The following is a 14,414-nucleotide window of genomic DNA, read 5'->3' as shown; positions in this document are numbered from 1 at the left end:
CTTCTTCGACAAAGGCTGCCTCAATGTCCTCGAGTCCTTCATGAGGCAAAGCATTGGCAGATCAGCTATATTTCTCATCTTTCCTGCGACAGATGGCTGTAGACTTGGATGTTCAATTGGATACTGGCTCCAAGTATTCTAAGGAGTATCTAGAAGTCATGCATCTTCCTCAACCTCCGGCAGAGTGTCTTAAGCTTCCACTTCATAAGCTTTTGAATCAAACTTTTAGTCGATGCATGGAAACACCTCTTTCCATACCAGCTGTTCTAGGAAAATTGGACTCTAGGTATACAACTATGCATCGCAAAGGGTTTGACAACTCGCAGTTATCTCATCAATCCCTCCTTGTTGAATCCTCCTTGAAGAGATCCCATCCTTCCAAGGTCTAAGCCACAGTTCCTCCTGGAAGGGAGGGGGAAAACTATGGACAAATTTGGACGTCGCATTTACCAGAATGCTATGATGTCCTCTAAAGTCCTCAATTATAATTTTTATTTCATCATTTACTTTGAATTTTGTCTTTCTCTTCTACCAAAGTTTTTGGCTTATTTGGATAGCCAAATGCATTTTGAGTTTCAAGAAGTCATTGCTTCTTTCTCTCAATTACGTCTGCATCTCCTCCAATCATTTTATGATGCCTTCGAGTTGTCTGCCCGAGCGGCTGCTTGCTCTGTAGCTATGCGTAGTCTTGCCTGGCTTCGTACCATTCACATGGACTCTAACCTTCAAGATCGCTTAGCTAACATTCCTTGTGAGGGCAATGACCTCTTTGATGAATCCATCGAGGCAGCCACCAAGAAATTATCTGACCATGAAAAATCATTTGCTTCTATAGTCGACCTAAACCAAAGCCAGCTCCTGCCAAGCCTGCACGCCCTGCTGTTATCTATCAAAGGTGTTTTGCTCCAAAGCCGGCTCCTTATACTCACCCTCCTCTGAAAAAACAACAGCCTCAGAAGCAATAGAAACCCCAACCTTCTGCTGCACCTAAGGCTTCTCAGCCTTTTTGACTGTTTACAACAGAGCATAACCTCCACCGTTCTGTATCTGTCTCCTTTACCCCCTATAGGAGGTCGTCTCCATCATTTTTACAACCGATGGACAAAAATTACATCCGACCTCTGGGTGCTTACCATCATCAGGGAAGGATACTCTCTTCATTTCACTCAGGTTCCACCAGAGCTTCCTCCAAGAGAGTATCCTTCCAATCCATCCCAGACCACCCTTCTTCTTCAGGAAGCTCAAGCTCTGCTTCGTCTCCATGCCATCGAACCAGTTCCCTTGGATAAGCAGAACAGGGGTTTTTACTCCCGTTACTTCCTTGTACCGAAGAAGACGGGCGATCTCCGACCCATTCTGGATTTCAACAAATTCCTAGTCAAAGAAAAGTTTTGAATGTTGTCCCTGGTATCCCTTTAACCCCTTCTCGAGCAGAATGACTGGTTATGCTCTCTGGATCTCAAGGAGGCCAACACTCATATCCCCATTCATCCGGCCTCCCGTCAATACCTCAGATTCCGGGTAGGGAATCTGCACTATCAATACAGAGTACTACCCTTCGGCCTGGCCTCGTCTCCCAGAGTGTTCACCAAGTGCCTGGTAGTGGTAGCAGCAGCTCTAAGGAATCATGGTCTTCAGGTATTTCCCTACCTCGACAACTGGCTCATCAAAGATTCCACATCACAAGGGGTTATTGTAGGGACCCAATGGACTACCTGGTTCCTACAAAGTTTGGGATTCGAAATCAACTTTCCCAAATCTCAACTTCAACCCTTTCAGAATCTACAATTCATTGGAGCTGTTCTGGACACTGTCCAACTCAGAGCATTCCTTCCACAACAACGTCTGGAAGCTCTTTTTCAACTCTCACACATAGTGTCTTCCCGCTCTTCCATCTCAGCGAGACACACGATGGTACTTCTGGGTCACATGGCCTCCACAGTACACGTGACTCGTTTTGCCAGACTTCATAGAAACATAGAAACATAGAAATAGACAGCAGATAAGGGCCACGGCCCATCAAGTCTGCCCACTCTAATGACCCTCCATATCTATCTTTGCGGATAGATCCCACATGTCTATCCCATCTGGCCTTAAAATCTGGCACGCTGCTGGCTCAATAACCTGAAGTGGAAGACTATTCCAGCGATCAACCACCCTTTCAGTGAAGAAGAACTTCTAGTGTCACCGTGCAGTTTCCCGCCCCTGATTTTCCACGGATGCCCCCTTGTTGCCGCGGGACCCTTGAAAAAGAAGATATCTTCCTCCACCTCGATGCAGCCCGTGAGATACTTGAATTTCTCGATCATATCTCCCCTCTCTCTACGTTCCTCGAGTGAGTAGAGCTGCAACTTCCCTAACCGCTCCTCGTATGGGAGCTCCTTGAGTCCCGAGACCATCCTGGTGGCCATTCTCTGGACTGATTCCAGTCTCAGCACATCCTTGCAGTAATGCGGCCTCCAGAATTGCACACAGTACTCCAGGTGCGGTCTCACCATGGATCTATACAGTGGCATAATGACTTCCGGTTTACGGCTGATGAAACTCCTGCGTATGCAACCTATGATTTGCCTTGCTTTGGATGAAGCTTGCTCCACTTGGTTTGCAGATTTCATGTCTTCCCTGACAATCACCCCTAAGTCTCTTTCTGCTTCAGTTCTTGTCAGGATCTCGCCATTTAGGGTGTAAACCTTGCACGGATTGCGGCTTCCCAGGTGCATGACTTTGCATTTTTTGGCATTGAAACTGAGTTGCCAGGACCTAGACCAGCGCTCCAGTAGAAGTAGGTCATGCATCATATCGTCTGCCATTGAATTTTTGTCAGTTGTGCTTTTGCTCACCACATTGCTTAGTTTGGCATCATCGGCGAATAATGTTATTCTACCTCAGAGCCCTTCTATCAAGTCTCTTATATAGATGTTGAACAAGATCGGGCCCAGGACGGAGCCCTGTGGCACTCCACTTATCACCTCTGACATTTCGGAGGGGGTGCCATTCACCACTACCCTCTGAAGCCTACCTCCAAGCCAGTTCCCAACCCATTTGGTCAATGTGTCGCCCAATCCTAAATAACTCATCTTGCTCAGCAACCTGCGGTGTGGTACGCTATCAAATGCTTTGCTGAAATCCAGGTAGACGATGTCCAGGGACTTCACCTCAGAATTCCTCAGTGGACCCTGGCATCTCAATGGATGCAAGTTTGCGATCCTCCTTCTCTACACATTTCAGTCACTCCTTCCTTGAAGAAGTCTCTCCGTTGGTGGATGCTCTCTTCCAATCTTTCCAGAGGCTTACTTTTTCAAACGCCCCCTCATCAGAAGGTCCTCACGACAGACTCTTCGACCTACCTCGATGGTCTCCGTACTCAAGGCCTCTGGACCAGTACGGATCGTCAGTGTCATATCAATCAGTTGGAACTCAGAGCGATCCTCAAAGCTCTCCATGCTTTTCAACATCTGCTTCACGACACAGTAGTCCTCGTTCGGACGGACAACCAAGTCGGCATGTATTATGTCAACAAACAAGGAGGGACAGGGTCTGCCTCCCTTTGTCAAGAAGCTCTGGAAGTTTGGGACTGGGTAATCCGCCACAACACCTTCCTCAAAACTATCTCCATTCAAGGGGCAAAGAATTGCTTGGCGGATAACTTGAGTTGTCTACTGCAACCTCACGAATGGACTCTCCATTCCTCGCCTCTTCGCCATATTTTTTCACAGTGGGGAACACCACAGATAGACCTCTTTGCAGTTCCCCACAACTTCAAACTGCCTCAGTTCTGCTCCAGGATATACTCTCCTCACCGTCTCGAGGCAGATGCTTTTCTTCTGAAATGGACGAATCTTTTCCTCTACGCATTTCCTCCATTCCCTCTCATTCTCAAGACTCTGGTCAAATTGAAGAACGATCATGCCACCATGATTCTAATCGCTCCTCGGTGGCCAAGACAACCCTGGTACTCCCTTCTACTTCAACTCAGCAGCAGGGAGCCATACCTTCTACCAGTTTTTCCTTCTCTGCTTACACAGAGTCAAGGATCTCTGCTTCATCCCAACCTGCAGTCTCTACACCTGACAACCTGGTACCTCTCAACATAACCCCTCTTCAGTTTTATCAATCTGTAAGAGACATTTTAGAAGCTTCTAGAAAGCTTACAACTAGACAGTGCTATCACCAAAAATGGACTAGATTTTCTACATGGTGTTTTTCTCATCATAAGGAGCCTCAGCATTCCTCCTTATCTTCTGTTTTGGACTATCTTTTGCACTTATCCAATTCTGGCCTCAAGTCTACATCTATACGAATCCATCTCAGTGCAATTGCGGCTTTCCATCAGCATATTGAAGGGCAACCCCTCTCTGCTCATTCAGTGGTTTCCAGATTCATGAAAGGACTTTTCAATGTTAAACCTCCTCTCAAACCGCCTCCTGTGGTTTGGGACCTCAATGTTGTCCTTACTCAGCTGATGAAGCCTCCATTTGAACCAATTGATAAGGCTCATCTGAAGTATCTCACTTGGAAAGTGATGTTTCTCATTAGTTAGTGAGCTGCAAGCTTTAGTTACTGACCCACCATTCACGGTGTTCCATCATGACAAAGTGGTTCTTCGCACTCATCCGAAATTCCTACCTCAAGTGGTCTCAGAATTTCATCACAACCAATCTATCGTACTTCCAGTGTTTTTTCCAAAGCCTCATTCTCACCCTGGAGAATCAGCTCTTCATTCTCTGGACTGTAAACATGCTTTGGCCTTCTACTTGGAACGCACCAAACCACACAGAACTGCTCCTCAACTTTTTGTTTCCTTCGATCCAAATAAGTTGGGCCATCCTATTTCTAAGCGTACCATCTCCAACTGGATGGCGACTTGTATTTCTTTCTGCTATGCCCAGGCTGGATTACCCCTTCACAGTAAAGTTACAGCCCATAAAGTAAGAGAAATGGCAGCTTCAGTAGCTTTCCTCAGATCTACACCTATTGAGGAAATTTGTAAAGCTGCTACTTGGTCCTCGGTTCATACCTTCACTTCTCACTATTGTCTGGATACTTTCTCCAGAAGAGATGAACAGTTTGGCCAAACAGTATTACAAAATTTATTTTCCTAAATTGCCAACACTCCCACCATCCCATTCTAGTTAGCTTGGAGGTCACCCATATGTGAGAATATCTGCCTGCTTGTCCTGGGATAAAGTACAGTTACTTACCGTAACAGGTGTTATCCAGGGACAGCAGGCAGCTATTCTCACAACCCACCCACCTCCCCTGGTTGGCTTCTCTGCTAGCTATCCGAACTGAGGAGACGCGCCCTGTGCTGGGCGGGAAGGCACTCGCGCATGCGCGGTGCGGGCGACTCGAAACTTCGAGTTTCTTCAAGCAAGTCTGCTTGTGAGGCATCCGCATCCAGGCTCCGTCGATGACATCACCCATATGTGAGAATAGCTGCCTGCTGTCCCTGGATAACACCTGTTATGGTAAGTAACTGTGCTTTTTCTCCTGTTGAGGTTTCTCTTCAGTGAGACAGGGGGTCCGGCTGAACGGTGCCAACTTTAGGGGTCACACCTGGGCCCCCCCAGGTCCCTGCCTCATTCTCCCTCCAGTGATAGAGGGTTTGACTGGGTCTCGATTTTTTTTCTTCTTTCCCTTCATTGTTGTTGTTTTTTAAAAAAAGAAGAGACTACAGTTCCTCCTTACCAGTTCTGCCCTACTTGTACTGATCATTTACCGGCATCTGTCGGTTGTGGGTATTTGCCCTTTTTCTTGTGTTAGAACTGCGGGTTTTGTGTTGTACAAACATAAGCCGGACTTTGTGGGGCAATGGATGTGGTGGTGTATCCGGCAGACAAATTTTACTGTGTGTGGGAGTGCTTTGGTGAACTGCTCCGGATGGGTAATTCGAGTGCCATTGTAGGAGCCGGTGCCTTCCCGCCTGCAGGGACCGCGCGCTTGTGTCTGATATGGAAGGAGCACAGCAGTGTTCGCTGGGTTCTCCTTGTGGCTGCCGTTGCTCCACGTGGACCACAGCTGCGGCTTGATCGGCTGGTTCCAAGTTTATTGTTACTCATTGTTGATTGGGACCGTGCCTTCCAGCCTGCGGGAGCTGCGCGCTTGTTGTTCTGCGCTACAAGAACCGCCGCAAGGTTCATGGAGTTTTCTCCGAGCCTGCATGTGGGCAGTTTCTGCCGCGACTGGGTTGAAATTATCTGCTTTGTTCCGGGTCCGTTATTTTTGCAACCGTTAGCTTATGGCTGATGCTTCGGAAGGTTAGTTTATTCTTTGCAATGATGCCGCGGTCGAGCTCCCTGTCGGTGTTTCTCCATTCTTGTCACATTTGCCGCGATCTGCCTTATTGGTCATATGCTCTGTAATTGCGCTTCTGAGACAGAATTTTCTCAATATTTTCCCGCCCAGTCTCGACTTCTCTTCGTCCTGGGTCAGCATCGGGCGATTTGCTGACCATTTATGGCAGCGGCAGGAGAGTGCCCTGTGCTTATTGCAGGTATCTCCTTGTCTCTTTCGGGGTATATAATGAGATGGTTTTCCTTCTCTGTGTCTCTGGGCAGCGCTGTGTGTGTGTGTGTGTCTGGTTGCGCTATGGCTATAATACTGCTCGAATGGAGCATGTCTCTAGGGGCATAATGGCTCTTCTTGTCTTCCTGAGGGCATGACTGTCCTAACTGCGGGTTTACCAGCTTTTCACACCGGGTTTTCATGTCGCCATCTTTGCATGGCGTGTGCGTCTCATCTTCCACACTGACAGGAATGACTGTGTAGTTACCAGGGCTAAGTTTCATTTTCATATGAACCCTCGGGGGAAGGGCAACCACTAAGTGGCTGTGTTCATCCCGGACGTTCTTTTTCGGGATGGGACCCTTGTTTTATGGCCGTCACGGTGTGGTTCGTTTTCCATTGGGCACTCAATGCAGCTTCTAAATTTTGCCTAGTGCATATTCCCTTTACCATTGATAGGTTTTTTTGGGAGGAGTTGCGTGGATATTAGGTTTTCCAGGTAAGGTGGGTTTCCACAAGTTAATCCTAGGAGTTGTTTGGGGTCCCTTCTGCCATGACCTTGTTACATCACATCTCTGGATTTTATGCATGAGAGTTCCTTTCTTCCATCCAGGCCTTCTGACTCTCGTACAATCCGTTCCCTGACCTTCAATTTATGGGGTCTTGGCTCCCTCTGATAGCGTTTTTTGGCTCTCTCGCACTGGGGGTGACGTCATAATGTCCGGTCAGGGGGCTTTGGGCCTTATCCAAGAGCTTGCACCTCTGAACTCTCTTCCAGTTCAGATTCTTTCTTGGGGTCACCGTGTATGGGTTTCCAAAGGTTAGGATGATGCGAGTCCCCCTTTATCTGTTACTGGAACTTGGGGCGGTTCTTTTAGTTTCTTCAGAGCTACAGGAAGTTATTCTGTTTAATTCCTGGTGCCCGAGACGAAATTGGGGGAAAAAAAACAAACAAACCCCAAACAAACTGTGAATTACTTAGAGGGGACTTAGTCAGCCTGGGGCTGGATCTCATGCATTTCCGAAGAAACAACTGTGAGTTTCTTTAATCCCTATGTTTCCGGGAGCGATTTCAGTTTTGCCAGATGCCATTTACCCTTGGCATGGCTCCATGACCTCTTTAGTACGTGAGGCCAGTACTTTTGGCGCTAAGAGGGATTCCCTATATTCTTTCTTGGACGACTGATTGATTCGGACGTCTTCAGCCAGGTTGATTGGTCGTACTCATTCAGGTGATTTCTTTTCTTCATTATTTGGAGATGACTTTTCATTCTCTCATGAGCTCTCTTATCCTGGGCCACGTAGGAGAGAGGACTGTGCTTCTTCCCAGAGACTGGGGTGACAGGTTGCAGTCTCAGGTTTCCCTTCTTCAGTTACAGAGACCAAGAGTATGGCATTCTGTACAGGTTCTAGGATCGGTGGGGGTGACCCCACTGGAAACTTTGGATTGCTTTGCCATGCGACTGCTACGACAGTTGCTTTTCTTCCAGTGATTCCCGGTATTTCAAGGCTCTGGTTATGGTCTCTCGTGAGCTCCTCAAGCATCACTCAATAGAATTTGGTGGCTCAGCGAGATTGATCCTTTCAAAGACATGCCTCAGTCTTTGCTGGACTGGCTCGCAGTCACCATACTTCCTGGGGGGGCTCGGTGCCTTCGATCCTCAGCGTATGGAGTCTGGTATTAAGCAGAGACTCTGTCCTTGTTCATTCTTCTGGACTGCAGCAGGGCCAGGCTGCCATTTCAGGAGTTTCTGACCATTCTTCTGGAATGACGATAATGGTCTTTTTGGACAGTGTTCTTTCAGTGGTATTTCTTGGAAGCCTGGAAAGAACCCGATGTCCTCAGTTGGCGAGTAAAGCAATAGTTATGCTTCGATGGGTGGACCCTCCTCTTCCTCTTCTGTCAGCGCATCGTTTTCCAGGACTGGAAATGGGTTTTGCTGGCCTTTCTCACCTCAACATCTGAGCAGGGCCCGTCGATTGTATGTTACAATGCACAGCGCTGTGTACGCCTTTCAGCGCTTTAGAGATGATAAATAGTAGTAGTGGTAGAGTCTTCTACATCCTGGTACTTGGGTACTATCCACTTAGGCGTTCCAGCTCTTTGTATAATGGTTGGATCTCCTGGAATTAGACCTCATGGCCTCGTCTCGAAATTCACAGATTTCTGGTTTCTTCAGCAGATGCAGGAAGTGGCAGCCAAAGGGGGTAGCAGCATTGCTTCTCTCTCTCCTCTGGTTTCTCTTTTTTGAGTGTTTTTCCCTGGCAGATGATTGGATGGATTTGCCATCCCATGCTCGCATTCTGGGTTCAATAATTAGAGAATCTCCAGATTGGCTGTGCCATCCTTGCTGTGCAGTTCTGATAAGGCTTTCAAAGGCCTATCTGTTGAGATTCGCGGTTCTCCGGATTTACTCATCTAGGGGCCGATCATCATGGATTTTCGTCCTACTTTGGTATTATGACCTCGCTTTTGGTGAGTCGTGGCTGACGTGTAAGGGTGATGCGAAGCAGGTTCTTTCTTCTCTCCTCCAGGCGATACAGACGTCGTCTTCTGTGGCTTATGCTCCCATTTGGGGGGGCTTTTCCTTTCTTGGGTACTTCTCAACATTGGCACTTTTCCAGGCTTCAATTTTTATGTTATTTCTTTTTTGGCGGTAGAGTACTGCCAAGGGCTTAGTATTCCATTCCCTTCAGCTTCAAGTGGCAATCTTGGCTTGTTGCATAACCTAGGTTTCTTGCTCTTTGCTTACTTCTATGCTTCATGAGGTTCAGTTCCAAATCGGAGTACAGTATAGTCATACATCTCTTAAGAAGCCCTGTCTGGAGTGCAGTCTTAAGGTACTTCTTCGCGGTTTAAGGACGGCTCCATTTCGAACTTGTCTTTTGCAGCTCTAAAGGGGCTGTGACTTTGTGCACGGTGTTTCTTGTGGCCATGGCTTCAGCTCGGCAGTATTCTGGGTTGCGGGCCTTGTAAGGCGGGGATTCTTATTTATGATTTCCAACTTCTGGGGTGTCAGTTCAGACAGTACCACTTTTCTTCTAGGGAGGTGTCCTCCTTTCTTTTCTGCCGCTCTCATTTTTCCTTTCTTCTTCCGGGGAGGAGAAATGGGGAGGCGAGCTTTTCTTCATTGTGTTTCTTAAAGGTGCGTGGCGTTCAGTAGGTTTTAGTCATTTAGCTCACCTCTTTGTTTTCTTCATGTGAAGTAATGAAAATATGGCGGCGTCTGATGCCTCCATTGCTCACTGGGTCCAGGATGACATTCTTTACGCTTACTTGATGGCAGAGCAGCGGTTGGTGGAACACCTTCATGACCATTCTGCCGGAGCGATGACTCCTTGGACTCAGTCCAGAGGTTTTTTCCTAAAGGACATTTGTTATGCGGCTAATTGGTCTTCCAACCTTATAGGTTCTCTATGCCTTTCAGGTTAGCTGTGGTTGTGCATGTGGGGGCTGCGTTTGGTGTTTTGGTTATTGCGGAGGCGGTGTTTGCTTCCCACCCAGATTGAGGATTGCTTTGCTACATCCCACTAGTCTCTGGATTCATCTGCTGCCATTGCTAAGGAAGGAAAAATTATGTTCTTACCTGTTAATTTTCTTTCCTTTAGATGCAGCAGATGAATCCAGAGCCCCACCCTTTCTGCATGTTTATGTTCCGAGATTTGGGAAGTTTTCTTAGGGTTGGTGGTTGTGTTCAGTTTTGTTATCTTTGAAAGGTGTTATGGGAAATAAGTTTTTTACATACTAAGGATGTTACTGGTTCTGGATGCTTGGGCAAGGAGCGATACTGCAGATACAGGAAGAGTGCCTGCCAATAGGACTACCTGTTAATCAGTTTCTCTTTCTCCACCTGCTGGTAGATGTGTGCTATCCCACTAGTCTCTGGATTCATCTGCTGTGTCTAAAGGAAAGAAAATTAACAGGTAAGAATATAATTTTTCCTTTGTCCTGACCTCCTCCCCCCTACTTTCATAAAGATTTTATTTTTTTTATATATAGATTCAACTTTTATTACAAAAAATTTATTTTCTATTTGTTATCTTCTTAATATTGTAAACCGACCAGATATATGTGATGGTCGGTATATCAAAATACTAATAAACTTGAAACTTGAACACATTCCGCAGTAACGCTGTGTAATTAAGAAGTTGATTTTACAATAAAGTCCATATCAGGAACATCAACTCTCCACAGCATTTTTTGTTGCTATTTTCATTTGATACATGCATAAACTAGCACTTAAACATTTATCTTGCCTAATATCTAAGTCCACATTGTACAAAGCCAGGATATGCATATATCAAATCCAAGTACATGCAAATGGCAAGGGGATATAGTCTGAGTGTGCTTTGGTTAGGGCAAGGGAATGACAAGTTCATAGACGTTTATTCCCCATTCAGAAAGAGTTACACCTGTTAGTTACCAAGCACATTTAGGAATTGGTGAACAGTTGCTATTGAGCAATTCTCCACTGGATAGATAAGGGAGGTTGCCCCCTAAATCCTCTTGTAGTTTTTCTCCTCCTCAAATGCCATACTAGCAGGAGAAACAGGTTATTGTGACAACATCAGGTTAATATCTGATTATGGGCTCCTTTTATAACACACATAATACCGCGTGCTAAACTGCCCCACGCGCTAGCCGCTACTGCCTCCTTTTGAGCAGGCAGTAGTTTTTCAGTTAGCGCGGAGGTTAGCGCGTGATTAAAAGTTGCGCGCTAAAGCCACTAACGCAGCTTCGTAAAAGGAGCCCTATGTTTCTAAAGTCACAAAGATTTATTTATTTATTTATTTATTCATTCATTTATTTAGCCTGTCCTCCCAAAGGAGCCCAGAACGGGTTACAAGATTACATTCACAGTATAAGTAAGACATATTTTGTTGGGAAAAACAAAGTTGTAGTACATAGAGGTATAAATTTCAGCTTTTACAGTTTAGACATAACATACAGATTTGGAGATATAGACAGTGGACATATAGGGTGTTTTAAAAATTGCAGTATTTTCCGAGAAGACATAGTCTATGGTGGTTTAAATTACATCATTTCCTGTATGGACATAGTCTAACATAGGTAAAATAGCTTTGTAGGTTTGTGCGTCATTGAAGTATGGTGGTTTTTTGGTCCAGTGGTCTGACGTAAAGGTCAGTCAGGGATGCAGATATAAGCTAAGGAGCTGGGTTTGTAAAGAGGAAGGTTTTCACGGCCTTCCTGAAGTTCCATAGACTGTTTTAAAGATCTGACAGAGGGGGGGATGGTGCCATAATCTGGGTATGAAATGGGAATAAGAGCATTTCTGGGTTGTTTCAGATGAAAGTGAGTGACCAGATGGAATGGCTAGCCGTTTTTCTGCTTGGGATCGCAGTGATCGGTTGGGGACATAAATTTGTAGTTTTGATGCTATGTAGTTTGGTGTCATCTTGTGGAATGTCTTGAAAGCTAGAATCAGGGCTTTAAAGACGCATTGTTTTCGGATAGGCAGCCAGTGCACGGATCTTAGTGCAGGGGTGACGTGGTCGTGGAAGCCCAGAATTTTCATGAATCAGATTGCAGCGTTTTGCACGCCTTGGAGACGGGAGACGTTTTTTGTGCATAAGCCTACTAGTAGCGTGTTGCAATAGTCTAAGCTATTGTATATAGTAGCTAGGCAAAATCATTCTCTGAGAAGTAAGCATGGATGCACTTTTAGCTAGCATGGGTAACAGAAACATGAAGACACTAATTTTGATACGTGATCTGAGAGCGACAGATTAGAGTCGAGAATCACTCCCAAGCTGCAGACGTTGTCTTTAGCTGTAAGGGTGTCATTTTCCCAGGAGAGGGATGGGCGGGAGTATGTGCAGGAATTCTTGTGTATCCAGAGAAGTTCAGTTTTTGATGCGTTGGGCTGTAGTTTGTGTGCAGTCATCCAGTTCTTTATTTCAGTTAGGCAGCAATGAAGTTTTTTTATTTGTACCTCTCGATGTTGACTTAGGGGGAGGTAGAGCTGTATGTCGTCTGCATAAGAGTGGATCTTGATTTGATATTTTTCTGCAATGTGAAGTACTGGTTTGACATACAGGTTAAAGAGGAGTGGGGATAGCAATGCACCCTGGGGTACTCCATAGCAGAGAGGTTTTGGTTATGATAAGGAGGGTCCTAGTAGTACTTTCTGAAATCTTTCTTTTAAGAAGGAGGAGTACCTTGCCAGTGCGATATCATGGATTCCAATGGAGTGTAGTCTGGATAGGAGAAGTGAGTGATCAATAGTATCGAAGGCAGCACTCAGGTCTAGTAGTACCAGCAATGCGTCTTTACCCCCATCGAGGATGTTCCAGCTGTCATCTACAATGTCTAGAAGTACTGTTTCTGTGCTGTGGTTCTTCCTGAATCCTAATTGGAAATTGGAGAGGGTGGTGTTAGTTTCCATGAAGTCTCACAGTTGTGTGAGCACTATCTTTTCTAGTACTTTTGAAACAAATGGGAGGTTTGAGACTGGTCTATAGCTGCTTGGATTGTCCGGATCCATGTTGGGTGTTTTCAGGAGTGGTCTTACTACGGCAGATTTCCAGCTCTGAGGTGTTATGCCCGATTGTAGGGATTGTGCCGCCACATACCCAGTTATGTTGTCATTGTATAATATAAACAATTATGTGCTAGCTTTGAACCCATCAATATTGTATTTGAAGTGTCTGTATACAAATGCTAGAAGCCTAAATGAAGAATAGGCATCTCAGAGACCTGGTGGAAAGAGGATAGATTAATGGGACACTGTGTCTTCTAGGTACAAATTATATCACAATGACAAGAGTGGATCAAATAGAGGGAGAGGGTTGTGCTGTGTGTTAGGGAATTGAGTCAAAATAAACTTTCTACATGAAACCAATAGCAGTGTGAAATCCTTATGGATAGAAATTCCATGTGTATATTGGTAGGGCTGTACAACCATCCACTGGGACAGAAAGGACAGACAGATGAAGAAATGTTCCCAGCAAATTGGGCAATAGTATAATAACGGGTGATTTCAATTTCCCCACTATTGGTTGGATAAATGTTACATCAGGGAGTTCTAGGGAGGTAAAATTTCTAGACATACTAAATGACTGGTTCTTGGAGCAACTGGTCCAGGAACTGACAAGAGGGTGCCTATTTTAGATATAATCCTTAGTGAAATACAAGGCATAGTATAAGAAAGAATGTTTTTGGTTCTGCAGGGAATGATCATAGCATATGATAAGAGGGAAGTCATAAAGGAAATTTAATTTTTGAAAGGGTGACTGATAAAATAAGAAAAATGGTTAACAAGAAGCTAAAAGGATTGACTGCAAAGGTTAGGACTTTAAATCAAACATGGACATTGTTTAAAAATAACATTTGGAAGCCCAAATCAGATGTATTCCATAAAAAGGTGGAAAGAAGAGCAAACAATAGCACTGGCAAATTAGATGCAAAGCAATGAATTCTGAATTCTAATATGGCCAATAGCATTTAAAAAAAGGAGTGAATTGGCCTCTCCAATACAAATAATTCCATGATTTCCCACCTTCTAGTTTGAAGAACAACCCCCAGATTTGATTGTTAGGAAAAGATTGAGAATTGCTGTTGTCTGTGCTGTATTGTTCTGAGGGAAAATGGAGCTTTCTAATGTTTGGCAAGGTTTACAAGCACTAAATTCATTAGTGAAAAAGTGTGATACTTGAAAATATTCTTTATGTTCCATGAAGAAAGAGGCTAATTAATTTTCATTTTCAAATTCAGAGGACGAGGTGGTCGAAACAGAGGTGGAGCAATAAGAGGAGGCATGGTAAAGAAGGTACCAGTCATCATTGGCAGAGAGAGAAATAGAGACAAAGTAACTAATGGCAGTGGACGCAGAAGGTAACATTTAAATAAATGTCATATAATACCAGTTATTTCTCTTGACATTTTGGAG

At 45.0% G+C, this 14,414-nt stretch overlaps 1 protein-coding gene across 4 annotated transcripts in view; it reads left to right on the top strand.

The window, feature by feature from the left end:
* LOC117356996 (putative cuticle collagen 99) overlaps positions 1–14,414 on the top strand; it is a 56,937-nt gene that overhangs the window by 34,272 nt on the left and 8,251 nt on the right. For all 4 annotated transcript variants that reach the window (XM_033937063.1, XM_033937061.1, XM_033937062.1 and 1 more), the window contains one exon: positions 14,240–14,359. In XM_033937063.1, the coding sequence (XP_033792954.1) occupies positions 14,240–14,359 (120 nt within the window). The remainder of the gene's footprint in view (positions 1–14,239; positions 14,360–14,414) is intronic.

Source organism: Geotrypetes seraphini, chromosome 3 (genome assembly GCF_902459505.1).
Source record: "Geotrypetes seraphini chromosome 3, aGeoSer1.1, whole genome shotgun sequence".
Classification (NCBI taxonomy): Eukaryota; Metazoa; Chordata; class Amphibia; order Gymnophiona; family Dermophiidae; genus Geotrypetes; species Geotrypetes seraphini.
This window is presented reverse-complemented; position numbering and strand designations above follow the sequence as displayed.